General features: G+C 47.5%; 1 protein-coding gene across 7 annotated transcripts in view; it reads left to right on the forward strand.

Moving 5' to 3' along the window:
- The window catches only part of ZNF395 (zinc finger protein 395), a 49,503-nt gene that overhangs the window by 15,585 nt on the left and 19,733 nt on the right, over positions 1–14,185 (forward strand). Inside the window, exon 1 of one of the 7 annotated variants that reach the window (XM_088837826.1) lies at positions 7,653–9,787. The exons of 4 other annotated variants lie outside the window; for them this stretch is intronic. In XM_088837826.1, the coding sequence (XP_088693952.1) occupies positions 9,687–9,787 (101 nt within the window). In that variant the 5' untranslated portion in view covers positions 7,653–9,686. Of the gene's footprint in view, positions 1–7,652; positions 9,788–12,610; positions 12,824–14,185 lie in introns of those variants that run through there. 2 more of the 7 variants (XM_055428082.2, XM_055428081.2) reach the window with 2 other exon arrangements.

Raw genomic sequence — 14,185 nt, forward strand, 5'->3', positions numbered from 1 at the left:
GGAGTGTGTCTATCTGTGTTTACCCTTCTTCCAGTCATCTCTAGATCTCTGAGAACTCCTGGAAGACAGGAAAAGTCATCGTCAGGCCAAACCCATGCCTTTAGGAGGGTGTATGACAAGGGAGGGCTTGGCTCTGTCCCTTTTGAATGGAGCATGCTGGTGCCACTGGTCACCCAGCTGGTGAGGGCAAGGTCCCGTTGCAACCTTAGCCATCCCACATGCATTCGCCTTCAGATTTCTTACGCAGAGGTTAGAAAACAGTTCTGGTTCTGACTCCAGGGGCCCCCCACTGATTGCGCTCATACAGTTGTCCAAACCCAGTAAGGCAATTTATATTGCCTTCATTGGGGGTGTTGACCTGCTTCGGTCAAGGTTGGGACCGTGTTTTATCTCTCTCACTTGCTAGACTCTCCCAGGGCTCATTGGCCTTAATCTTTCTGGTCCTTTGAGTGTGCCCTCCCCATGACAGCCCATTGAGCTGACTGTCCTGGGGTTTCGCAAGTTCTTTCTCCATGGGCAGCCACCTTTGTCCCCAGTATGGATGATTCTCTTAAGTTTATAGGTGGCGGTGGGTAGCGTGTTTTCTTTTGCTTTAGTACTTTTGCATGGGTGCTGGACAAGACGATTTGTTTGTTTTTTTGACTTTGTGACCACAGTAGGATGACAGTCCAGTCTACACAGACAGAGGTCCCTGTGTCAGAGCTCTTCCATGATTTCTCTTTCCCCTCCCCCCTTAAATGTATTACACTGCCCTTGTCAGTGTTCAGCTTCACTGTCAGCTTTTCCCCTCCTTGAGCGAAGTTTTCCCTGTAATCTTGTCTCATCACCGCCCAGAGCTTGGTGCCATTTTTAAGGCTAACGTTATTGAACTTAGCCATGGAGGTTTCTTCTCCCATTCTTTCCTGGGCTTTTCTCTCAGACCTGGGGGATCAGAATCTCTAGGAAGGGGATCTTGGTGACTCTCTCTCTCTTTCTTTTTTTTTTTTTTTTAATTATTTTTTAAAAATTTATTTGGTTGAATTGGGTCTTAATTGTCATGTGAGATCTTTGTTCCCTGAACAGGGATCAAACCTGGCCTGCCTGCGCTGGCAGGTGGATTCTTATCCACTGTGCCGCCAGGGAACACTTTCTTTTTAAAAGAGTTGTACTGGAGTCTAGTTAGTTTACAGCTGTGTTAGTCTCTGCTGTCCGGCAGAGTGACTCAGTTATACACGGTTCTGTCACTTCCTAGCTCTGTGGCCTTGGGAATGCTGCTCAGCCTTCCCATGTCTCAGTTTCCTCATCTGTCGACTGGAGGCGGTGATACTGCTTATCTCTTGGGCTATTGTGAGATACAGCCTGTGAAATAATATAGCCAGTGGCCAGCCCTTCTGTCTTTGAGTAATGGTAGCTCTCAGAACATTCCCGAAGAACTATAGTCTTCGAAAGGCTGCAGGATGGACAGAATGCTGGGTTTCTCTTACCTTTGACTCTAACAGTTCTAACGAAGCAGATAAATGTGATCTGGGGGCTTGTGAACAGCCCGGGGCCTTTCCTCTCTGTTGAGTCTAGTTGTCTGCGTGGCCCTAAGTTCAGTCTCCCTGCCTGCCTGACCTGGGGTGGGATTTCATGTGGTCCCAGGGGCCAGCAGTGGCTTACCAGTGCTGGGCAGCCACTGCGGCGACCCACCACATGCCAGGGTCTTTCTTCTCTTTTCTCAGAGTGCATTTGCATGGGCCCGCTGGTCCTTCCGTTTGGTCCACATTAACTTTGTTACTTTGGGTCAGTCACCAGCAAATGTGCTCTCATCCTCTGTCCATTTCAGGAAAAACATCCGAGAGTAGATGCCCAGATATCCTGAGCTCAGACAGGCATGCCCACTCATTTAGCCTGTTTCTCCATCTCTCTGCAGCCTTTGAACTCATCCTCTGCTGCTCCTGCTGCTGCTAAGTTGCTTCAGTCGTGTCCGACTCTGTGCGACCCCATAGACGGCAGCCCACCAGGCTCCCCTGTCCCTGGGATTCTCCAGGCAAGAACACTGGAGTGGGTTGCCATTTCCCTCTCCAATGTGTGAAAGTGAAAAGTGAAAGTGAAGTTGCTCAGTCGTGTGCGACTTAGCAACCCCATGGACTGCAGCCTACCAGGCTCCTCTGTCCATGGGATTTTTCTAGGCAAGAGTACTGGAGCGGCTTGCAGGCCCACGGTTATTGGGACGTGTGTGTGCATGAGCTCAGTCGTGTCCGACTCTTTGTGGCCCCGTGGACGGTAGTCCAACAGACAGGCTCCTCTGTCCATGCGATTTCCCAGGCAAGAATACCAGAATGGGTTACCATTTCCTTCTCCAGGGGATCTTCCCGACCCTGAGATCGAACCTGCATCTCCCACATTGGCAGGCGGATTTTTTACCACTGAGCTACCTGGGGAGCTGAGAATTCCATAAATGGCCACTCCAGAGAAAGCCACTCCCTCGGTGGGTTGTGCCTGGGTCAAGCCCCCTCCCTCACTGTGCCCATTTTCACGGTGTATTTATTTAAACCATCTTCTATACGGTATTCACTTAGGCTGACTTTCTGTTTTCTGGAGGAAACGTGTTTGTCTCCCTCACCCTCCAGTCACTCAGCAGATTTTTTTTTTTCTGACCCATAGCATTTTATTTTGATTTAACTGTGTCAAGCACTGACAATATTAACATGCATAGTCATCTGCGTTTACAAGCTTCATCCTAAAAACCATCTTTTTAAAAACGGCTTTGGTTTCAAATTGCTGATTTTTTTTTTTTTTTTTGCCTTCTCCTGAAAGAAGCAGATTCTGATCCATTCATCTGATGGTACTGCACAGATTTATGAGTGTCACTCTTGAGCGTATGAAGTGCTTTGATAAACAAGAGCTGGGTGTGGGATGCAAGTGGAGCTCAGTGAGGCCTAAAATTCTCTGAAAGAAGAGTCTGAAGCTGAGGCTTCTTCGTTATTCCGTTCAGTTCACGGGCAGGAACCTGGCACGTATGTTTAGCACCAGCAGATTATTTTAGCTCGCAGGTGCTTGGGTCCTGTGGTGCCCCTTTCCCTGGGTTTCCGGTGAGCTGGCGCTGCCCTGTGTGCTGGGTGGGTCTGCACGGGTGAATGCATGTCCAGATCCAGGCAGCTGGGATCTGGGACCGAGGTGTCAGATTTGGGAGGGTTGCTCGCAGAGGCTGGTCACGCTGGTCACGCTCTGCCTCGGGGAGGCTTGGCAGCGGGCCTTGAACCGCCCCGGGCAGGCCACCAAGACGGAGATTTTGGCGGGGTGGGGGGAGGGGGGCAGACTTGGAACTATGTTCTGAGAGCCAGGTGAGGGGCGAGTCACATGGGCCCTGCTTTGGGCTCAGGGCAGAGCTGGCCAGCTGGGTGTTGAGCTCGAAGCTGGGAGCCCTGGGGTTGGTTCCCCATGGCCAGCTGTCCTCTAAGTGGAATATGTTGAATTTCTCAGTTCCCCTGCTTGCCGAAATCAGTTCCGTTGTGATTTCAGTTAATCAGTAGCTCACTCATGGTCAGCATTTTTTTAAAAAGTATTTTATTATTTTATAATAAATAATATTATATAATATATAATTATATGTTATACATTAGTCATAAATAATATATAAAATATAAACATATAAATAAAATATATTTATATATAATATATAATATCATATAATATTATATATTAATATTGGCTGTGTCTTGCAGCATGTGAGATCTTAATTCCATGACCAGGGATCGAACCCATGCCCCCTGACCTGGAAGCGAGGAGTCTTAACCACTGGACCACAAGGGAAGTCCCCATGGCCAGCTTCTTGATTCCCTTTAGAGTCAGTAGCTGCATCACTGATTTGGTTGAACAGCCTTTCGCAACCTCCGTTCCCAGGTGCCAACTGGACTGTGGCTGCTAAGCTGTCCGAGTGGCCGGCCGTGTCTGTGAGCTGTCTAGGGCTGGTCTGAAACCAGGCAGCAGAGGAGGGGACACATCTGTGGAGACCCTTCCGGACGCTGGGAAGCAGTCTCGTTTTTCACGGTGAGGCAGGAAACTGAGACTCTGAGGTGGTGGCTTGTTGCCAGGCGTCACACAGGTCAGGGTCATGGGCTTGCCTGGAGCGCTTTTCCTGAAGCGCTGCCCTTGGCAGTGTGCCCAGACTCAGCTTCTCTGGTTCCATTTTGAGGAGCGAGTCTCAGTCACTCAGGTGTATCCAGCCTTTCATTTTTCCCCTTGGCCACAGAGCTCCTGGGGGATGGGAAGCATCTTGTGGCTCTTGGGGAAAATGCTCCAGTCCCAGGAGCGAAGGGTGGTCTCCCAGGAGAAGGTGCAGAGTGACAGTGTGGGTGAACTGCCCCCATGCTGAAACAGGAAACTTGTCCTGGGAAGCGAGGAGTCAGACTGGAGGCAACATTTAGATGAAAAATTGATCCATGGAAGGACCTCCTTGGTGATCCAGTGGTAAGACTCCGAGCTCCCGATACAGGGGGCCAGGGTGCCATCCCAGTCAGGGAACTAGGTCCCACGTGGCACAGCCCTCCCCTCCCTGCAAAAAAAGTTGATCCGTGGAAGCGGGGTACGTTCCCTTGGCCAGTCAGCCATTCTGGTCTTGGAACCAGTTCTGTTAGTTATCCAGCTCTTATTTCAAGTTTTTAAGTGTTGTTGGCCACTAGAATGTTCTGTCATTCCAACAGCACGTGTTCCTTGTCTCATTACCTGTAATTTCCAAGACTACACTTTATTTTGTCCTGGCTCATGTTTGGCTCTGGTGGCTCCCAGGTGGGACTTGGATTCTGGAGGGGTATTTGGGCCCTTCCCTTCCATGTTGCTCTTTTCTGCTTGGCCCATTCTTACTTGCATGTGCATGGTTTCTGATCCATAAATTTGGCTCCCTCTCTCCTGACCCAGCCCCCAGACCAGGTGGCTCCTTTCTTGGGTACCTGTAACCCTGTGTGCTCTGAGTGTCCACCCTGGGAGAGGGCTCCTGCCTTCTTATTACCTATTGATTCTGGCCAGGAAAGTCACCAGGTGACTCTCACCTTCCCTACAACCCCCCTGACACCACCCCCACACCCCACCCCCAGTCTGTTTATATAGGATTGCCAGGGTAGGTGATTATTCATTCAAATGACTGCTGAGTTCCACGTGGGTTTTCTGCTGTAACCGCTTCAGTGAAGAAATAAAGCCTGCATATCTCTGCCTTCAGAGGGGCAGGAACACAAGGGGCCCCTGTGTCTCGGGATCAGCATTTCAGGCATCGCAGTCACACAGCTTCCCTTTCTGGGGTGTGCACCACTCAGGGACTTACCTAAGGGGTCCCATGTTGTTAGGCATTTTGTTTTTAAATTTTTATTTATTTAAAAAAATATTTATTTATTCGGCTGTGCTGGGTCTTAGTTGTGGCATGTGGGATCTAGTTCTCTGATGACCAGTGATCCAGCCAGGGCCCCCTGCACTTGGGAGCTTGGAGTCTGAGCCACTGGACCACCAGGGACGTCCCCGTTGGGCATTTTAAATTCTCTTCTCTGTGCTTTAGATTTGGGAAGGTGGGTCTTATGATGCCAGTTTTCCCTTTTCATAACTGTAAGTGCCTCTGATAGACTTCCCTGGTGACTTAGTGGTAAAGAACTCGCCTGCCAGTGCAGGAGATGCAGGAGACACTGGTTCCATCCCTGGGTCAGGAAGATCCCCTGGAGAAAGGTATGGCAACCGACCCCAGTATTCTTGCCTAGAGAATCCCATGGACAGAGGAGCCTGGCGGGCTCCAGTCCATGGGGTCACAGAGACTGAGACACAGCTGAGTGACTGAGCATGCACACACACAAGCACCTCTGACAGATCCCTTCTTCCCAATGAAGCTCACACTTTCTTCCTCACAGCATTGTGAGGATCAGACAAGGCAACGCGAAGACCCCAGGGAACTCCGAAGCCCTTCCATCTGAGCCTTTGTCCTGCTGCAGAGTTTCCACTTTCGGGGAAGAGAGAACGAGTCCAGGGATGAACTAGGAAAAGCTGCAGACAACCAAACTGACGAGGCCAGCAAAGCAGTGGCCTTCTGGAGGAGCCTCGTTTTTCTCAGCTATAAAATTGGGATTAAACTGTCCCTCCGTGTTTTCTTGAGTTGCTGGGAGGTCAGGGAAAAAAGGAAGCCCCCAGATGTGTGTATCAAAGTACGTGGAATCCCTAGTGCTATTCAGGCATTCCTGGGTGGTTTGGGTTAATGTGCAGGTGGGACGCTTTCTCTGCAAACTGCTGGAGGGAACTGTCAGGGCTCTGAGGCCGGTTCTTCCCGCCTCCCCCTGCCCGCTGGCTCTGGGTAGAATGCCGAGTCAGCAGTCAGGCATCTCCCTTCCTCCTCCCGGAACTCTCACATAGTTTTGGTATAGCCGAATCAGGTTTAACCACAGTGCAGGCACCCACATGTACACACGTGCATGCGTGCCCCGTGCAGGTAGGCAAACTGCTGGCCCAGCCCTGCACCTCGCCTGGCATGTTTGTAGGCGTGTTTTTACCTATCCCCGCTTCCTTAGACAGCATGCTCTACCTGTTTTCAAGAACACACTGCGCAAGTTCCCTCCACGCAAACCTTCAAGATGTGAACTTTCAAAGATGCGAACGTGCATTCTCATGTTTCCCCTCATAAATTAGTTCACGTGTCTGGCATGCATTATCACGTGCGTGTGTCCTCTACAAGTGGTTGTACTTTTGTGTACTTTACAGAGTACAGTGTCTTTATTTGAACCCCAGGATGTCCAAAAGCAGGGCTTCCCAGGTGACGCTACTGGTAAAGAACCAGCCTGCCAATGCAAGAGACATAAGAGACTTGGGTTTGATCCCTGGGTCAGGAAGATGCCCTGGAGGAGGGCATGGAAACCCACTCCAGTATTCTTGCCTGGAAAATCCCGTGGACAGAGGAACCTTGCAGGTTACAGTCCATGGGGTTGCACAGAGTCTGACATAACTGAAGCGATTTAGGATGTACACATCTGAAAGTAAGTGTAAACGCAGCGGTGATGTACCTGGTACTGTTACGTGCCAGCTGTTGTACTATACTAGTGACTTTTCAAGGTACTGTAAGATAAAAAGCAATTTTCTCTTTTTAATGTGTGTTTGTTTTTTATGTACTATTTGTGAAAAATATCATAAACCTATCACAGTACAGTACTATATAACTGATTGTGTTAGCTGGATACCTAGGCTAACTTTGTTAGACTTATGAACATGTTGGACTTAGGAACCCTCTTTCGGAACTTGTTTGTATATTGGGGACTTACTGTACTTTCTTAGAACCAAGTCTAAACGCTAAAATGCTACCCTTACTTTTGACATCAGCCTATCATTTTAGGGTGAGTAGTAGGTCTTATTGGAGAAGGCAGTGGCACCCCCCTCCAGTACTCTTGCCTGGAAAATCCCATGGATGGAGGAGCCTGGTAGGCTGCAGTACGTGGGGTTGCTACGAGTCGGACACCACTGAGCGACTTCACTTTCACTTTTCACTTTCATGCATTGGAGAAGGCAATGGCAGCCCACTCCAGTGTTCTTGCCTGGAGAGTCCCAGGGATGGGGGAGCCTGGTGGGCTGCCGTCTATGGGGTCACACAGAGTCGGACACGACTGAAGCGACACAGCAGCAGCAGCAGCAGCAGGTCTTATTTCTTACGACACAGTACTTTTTTAACTTTTTTTTAATTTTTACTTATTTATTTTTGGCTGCGCTGTGTCTTTGTTGCTCCTTAAGGGCTTCTCATTGAGGTGGCTTTTCGTGGAGCACAGGCTGTTGACCACGTGAGCTTTAGCAGTTGTGACGCTTGGACTTGGTTGCTCCATGGCGTGTGGAATCTTCCCAGACCAGGGATCAAACCCACATCTCCTGCATTGGCAGGTGGATTCTTCACCACTAGACCTCCAGGGAAGTGCACACAGCATATTATTTTTTAATCTGGGGCTTTCTTTACCTATGGGAATAGCAACATCTGTTCAAAATCATGCATTTAATGGGATAAGCAGGGGCTTGCTGTCTTGGGGAGATGGAGTCCCTTGGAGTCTCAGGTCCCTGAGCCCTGTGTTTCATACAGAGCAGTGCATGCATGACAGAGCCGTGAATAAAGGGCGCTGCTGGTTTTGTAAGCAGATGAGGAGGTAGGTGTGAAGGAAGAGGAAGTACAGTTGTTCCTGAACTGAACTGTGAAAACCCTTTCCTTCCCTGTGGGCAGCACAATCAGAATGGTCTCTTACTTGACCTGAATGGCTCTTGTGCAGTCAGACCAGCAAAAGTATTTGTGGATCGGGGTCATTTATTGTTTGCTGGAGAAAATTCAGCGTAACCAGATCAGGTGACCTGTTTCTGCAGCCCATATACTGGGATATGAAAATAGCACTGCTATTTGGGGCCCTAATTTTCCCCTTCCATTTTTCTGTTACTTCTATTACTCAACGATGGGAAGGCTGGACACTTGGTTACAGGAGATGCTGTGGAGAAGATCCAGCCCTGAAGGGGAGATGGGCAGCCTTTAAGATCCCTGCCAGTCCTGATCACCTAATTTTAATTTTACCAGCAGTCTAAACTGTTATACATTGAGACAGTATAATCAGGCTTTTAAAAACCTTCAGATGAAGACAACGATTAAGATGACTTGAGAATCCAAATGGTCATTCTCTGAACAGCTGATTTAGAAATCTTGGCATTGAATCAATTACTAATATGCTCAATGCTATGATCTTAAGCTCATACCATGAAAAACCTAAAATGCACACTACACATTTAAAAAATGGTGTCACAGGGCCTGATGTGTAACTTGAGAGACCTAGATGTTTTAGCACAGGCCCTTGGCTACTCTTGGAGATTTTTTGGTCCAAAACCAGGCTGAGAAAAAGGTCCTCTGGGAAGAAATAATCAATATATGCTCAATGAAGTGAGGTGGGTTTTTTTTTTTTTTTACTTTTCCTGAAGAAGGCACCCAGAAGAAAACAAAGCTTGAGAACCAGGTAGCATTTGGGCAGTGAGGACAAAGTGTGACAACTTGCTTCTCTCTGCCAAGCAAAGTTCAGATGGTGAGGACCACAAATATATTTGCATATAACCACCAGTATGCTGTGAACGCACGCGGCATCTCTCAGCAGAGATCATCCCTGGGCAAGGATTGCTGAAAAATGAATTGTTTGGGACCAATGAATTGTCCCATTCTCCACTGAATTCCACGAGGCAATAAAAGATGTGGTGTGCTGCAGCATTTTTGACCTTTACATGAGCTTAGAATGTCACGTGGAAGGAAGACACTAAGTGAAAACTGTACAGATTTGAAAGAAAATAATAGCAACGCTGATAAAAGATTAAGAACAATATGCGAAATATTAGCCAAAGATCTAAAAACTCAAATCGTTGCTCTGTGCAGTCGTTACCCAGGGGAGATCATAGAAAGAGAAAGCTGAGGTTTAGTGGGGAATCTCAGCAGAGGAGTGACGCCCCTCACCTTGGTCCCCAAATTGTTCCTTAGAGAAGCAGCAGCCTTCCACCCTTTGGTGTATGGAAGTCTTACTCCAAGCCTCACCCTCTTTAATGACAAAAACAAACAGGAAAACAAAACAACCCCTCCCCCCCAAAAAAAACCCCTTTGGTTGTGTAATGAATCAGTCTGACTCTGACCTGTGTCCAGCAAGCACTACTCAGTGATGTCATAGCTGGTTGCCATGGGAGGCTAAAGAGAGCAATCATTGTGCATGAGGGCGTGCACACACACACGTGGATGTGCTCACACGAGGGGTTGTCTGGCAACAGTCACACGTCAAATGGCCATTTGCAGCTTAGAACCACAGAGAGGGTTTGTTTTCTTCTGTCTGTTCCAGTTATTAAACTGATGGCAGATGTCCTTATTACGAGCTATTAGCACATCAGAAGATGTTTGCTGAGCTTGGAAAAGGGCTCACCCCTTCTGGACATGGACCAAAATACATCTCCGGTAGCCAGCCGCACCCTGGCGGGGTGGGGGACAGCAGAGGGGATGAGAAGCAAAGAGAAGCAGGTTCTCTTAAAACCCTACATCAGCCAGGAAGTCTTTTTTAGCATTAGTTTATGTTTTAGTCAAGGACTTCCCTAACTCAAGAATGTAACGTTGTAAAGTTGGATTTGCCTACTTGTGGAAACACTGTTGTTGTTATCCTGAAATAGATGTTTCTTGATTTCTCTTTATGGTACCAGAACCCTGTGGCAAGTTAGGGACTGACTGGCTTATATGGAACATCTGTAGCTCTGAAGAAAGTGAGTAGAAAGTAGAGATCAGGGAAGCAAGATTTGAAGGAGGCAGTGGTTATATTGATAGAAACATACTGGGAGAGAGTTGGGACCCTTGATCTAAGGTATAAAGTGACAAGCAGTCCTGGAAAGTCCCTGGCAAATTCCGTATTAACCTGCCACCTCTGCCTGGCTGCATGGCAGACCTTTGTGCGTGTGTGCGTGCTAAGTCACTTCAGTCATATCCGACTCTTGGTCTATAGCTTGCCAGGCTCCTCTGTCCATGGGGATTCTCCAGGCAAGATTTCTCCAGAATGGGTTGCCACGCCCTCCTTCAGGGGATCTTCCCGACCCTAGGGATCAGACATGCGTCTCTCACTCTCCTGTATTGGCAGGTGGGTTCTTTACCACTAGCGCCTCCTGGGAAGCCTGGCACACCTCTGTAGGTGCTTGAGTTCACTTCTGAATTCCTGAAGGACTTGAGGGATGGTGTTATCTCCCGAGCCGTGTTTCTGATTCAGTGCTGGTCAACACACTTGGCCATCCCGCCCAGGCTCCATTTAGCCTAGGGTCATATTTTTTCACTTCCATGCTATCAGTCCCCATTGTAAGTTTGTCTAAAATTTTCCTTAACTTTTGGGATTGATTCTGTATCTCTCTGCACCCTCACGAGGGCAATATGTGTATAAAGTTCTTCCCAAACAACTAGATGATTAACAGTGACCTGGACTGTTAAACAAGATCAGAGGAAAGCATTGACCTTTATTTTGTAAGTAGAAGGCTAAGGTGCAAGTGGAAAAGGGATTTTCAAGGAAAGAAAAAAGCACAGGAGATGGATGCTGAAACTTGCAGGATTGGGAGCTGGGTTTTATTTGGTTTTGCTTTGTTTTTTTCCTGTCGAGGTTCACTGACATAGGGAAAAAATACCCATGTAGGTCAGAAGCAACTTGAATGTTTTCTTTTGAGAGATCTCATACCTACTGGACTAATGGCAGTATCATGCCCTTTGACACCAACGAGGCAAGAGTTCAGTCCCTTGGGACTGCCTTTCATGGTTGTGTTGCCTTGGCAACCTAAGCTGGCAGTGGCTCAGTTTCCTCATCAGAAATAAAAGACCATATGTTTGTCTTAAGTTGTTCTGAGGATGAAACTAGATACAGTTTGTGAAAGCTCATGCTATTGGGCATTTAATAAAGGCAGTTTCCCTTCCTTCTTTCTCTTCTGCTTTTAAAAATTAAGATTTGAGCGCACTATAAATAAAGCAAATCATAAAATGTATTTCAGGGTGGAATTCAGGCCAGTCAAAGGAGAAAGGCCAGAGAATGCATGTGGAAAGAAGCCGGAAGTGGGCATGTTCACCAGCTGTGCAAATCCAGCAGGCTTTGGAAGGTGCAGCTTCACAAACCAAATAAAAAGTGTTCTTTACGTTAAAAAAAAAAAAAGACTTAGGAAAAAAAAATCATCAGAGACTGTTAGCCAAATATTTCAGGCTCCGTCTGAAGACTGGAAGCCCAGGAATTTTGGAAATAGTACCCTTTCTTCATGTTCAGTGGTAGAAACCTCAAACTTCCTGCTCTGGAAAGTGGGGGTGGCCACTGGGTTTTGTGTGTGTGTGTGTGTTTTGGTCAAGAGCAGGGTTATTTCTTTCTCTGGATGGTTGCTGCCATCTGACGTCTCTAAGTGGCACTGTGGCTTTGCTTACAGCTCAGCGACGTTAAACAGCGGGTTATGGGCATCCCTGGTGGCTCAGTGACAAAAAACCTGCCTACCAATGCAGGAGACTTAGGTTCCATCCCTGGGCCAGGAAGATCCCCTGGAGAAGGAAATGGTAATCCATTGTAGTATTCTTGCCTAGGAAATCCCGTGGACAGAGGAACCTGATTGACTATTGTCCATGGGATCACACAGATTCGGACACAACTGAGTGACTCTGTGTGTGTGTGTGTGTGTGTGTGGGCGCGCACGCGCGCCTGTGTGCTCAGTCACTCCGTCATGTCCGACTCTGCAACCTATCGACTCTAGCCTGCCAGGCTCCTTTGTCCATGGGATTCTTCAGGCAAGTATACTGGAGTGGATTGCCATTCGCCTCTCCAGGGGATCTTCCCAACCCAGGGATCCAACCTGTGACTCTTGCGTTGGTACCACTAGCGCCACCTGGGAAGTGCTTAAAGTGAGAGTTAGAGGTTCTTGTTTCTGGCTTGATGCATGAAGATGACAGTAGGTGACTGAGTGGAGACTTTCTTTTTGATAGTGGTGAAGAATTTACTTCTTATGTTTTTCTTCCTTTTGATGACATGCATAGTAAAACTTTCCAATAGAATATTACTAAATATAAAGTCACTAGATACCTAGAGAGGAATTCTGTAGTGTGGTCTGATTTTGACCTTTTTCTTATCTCTTCTTTGCTTTCTAGGGAATTCATGATGGAAATACCATACTCCCTGATTCTAACCTGTGAAGCTCTGAGTAAACATATATAAAAATGTGTCAAACACTTCTCCTCCATATTTGCAACTATTATTAGCAGACAGGCTGTGGAGCATAGGTGGGATTTCCCAAGAGCTACCTTGTTGACTGTTTTGATTCTCAGAGGCCCTAGAAGATTGACTTCCTCTTTTCTGGAATGGTATGGGCTCCTGAAGGTCAAGGGGTTCCCCCTCAACCTCCCCTGCCCTGGGACTTATAGAGTGCCAGGTGGTTAGAACCTACCTCTCAGGCAGTGGGATTTTGACCAAAGGAGCATCACCAAGCGTCTTGTCTTGCCACCTTTCTAGCTTTTCCCCCCATAAAATGCAGAGGACAGGGCTCTGTTTTCTGGAGTATGATAGGTGGAGGGTGCGCTGACACCTCTTGAGCAGGCAGAAATGATATGTCCAGTTTTTGGAGCAGCTCCTGCCCTTCATGGGATGACTGCAGAGGCCTGGAGTGGTCTTCCTTTGGTCCATGTCAGGCCTGTGGTCCTGCATTTCTATCAGCCCTGAATTCACAAGTGGCCCAAGCTGTAGGAGGCAGTGAGAGGATCTGGGTTTGTAATCAGGACACCAGATCTCATTTATCTGACACCAACAACCTTTATCACCATGAATAAGTCTCTCAAGCTCCCAGGGTTAGTTTCCTTAAGTGTAAAACAAGGAGAGTTACCGTGGCTCACTTCTGTGGCTGTCTGCAGCTTTGAAGCCAGCTCAGTGTGGGATTCTGTGAGCATCTGACAGACACCCTCTTGTTCTAACTTAGTTGTTGTTAGTTGCTTAGTCATGTCTGACTCTGTGATTGCATGGACTGTAGCCCGCCATGCTCCTCTGTCCATGGGGATTCTCCAGGCAAGAATACTGGAGTGGGTTGCCATTTCCTTCTCCAGGGAATCTTTCCAGATCAGGGATCAAACCCATGTCTCCTGCATTGGCAGATGGATTTTGTACTGCTAGCCACCCAGGGAGGCCCCTGCTCTGACTTTTCACTATCTTAATAGGATCCTGACCTGGAAAGTGACCCTTGGTGTATGTACTGAGGTGCTGCTAAGATGCTCGCTGTGGGCAGAGAAGTTTCGGTAACACAACCCAAGGGTACAGCCATTAGGCTCAATAATAAGGGATTTGTTAAATTAGCAGTGATGTAGCAGCCTAAGAAAACACAGCTCTGTCTCCCAAAAGAGTTTTTGTAGAATAACATTTAATGATACAGTACAGCCGACACAGGGTAAGTGAAAATTCCCCGTTTACCAAGCCGTGATCCTGTTTTTTGTAGAAATGCAAGTATGTAAACCCTTGTGTAGAAGAAAGCCTGGAACACTGTCCAGGAAACATGGGTGTTTCTCTGGGAAGTTTCTTCTTGAGTGATTTGCTTTTCTGCTTATTAGGATATTCTTGATATCCTACTTGTAACAGGTGTTTAGCTTTTGTAGAAAGAAAACCGTTGTAAAAATTACTTTAAAGTGTCTCATTGTTTTTCATGGACACTCATGGGCTCAGGCTGTGTGGGGGGCATCTTC

Source organism: Moschus berezovskii, chromosome 7 (genome assembly GCF_049115385.1).
Source record: "Moschus berezovskii isolate FMDL1 chromosome 7, NW_MosBer_1.0, whole genome shotgun sequence".
NCBI classification, from domain to species: Eukaryota; Metazoa; Chordata; class Mammalia; order Artiodactyla; family Moschidae; genus Moschus; species Moschus berezovskii.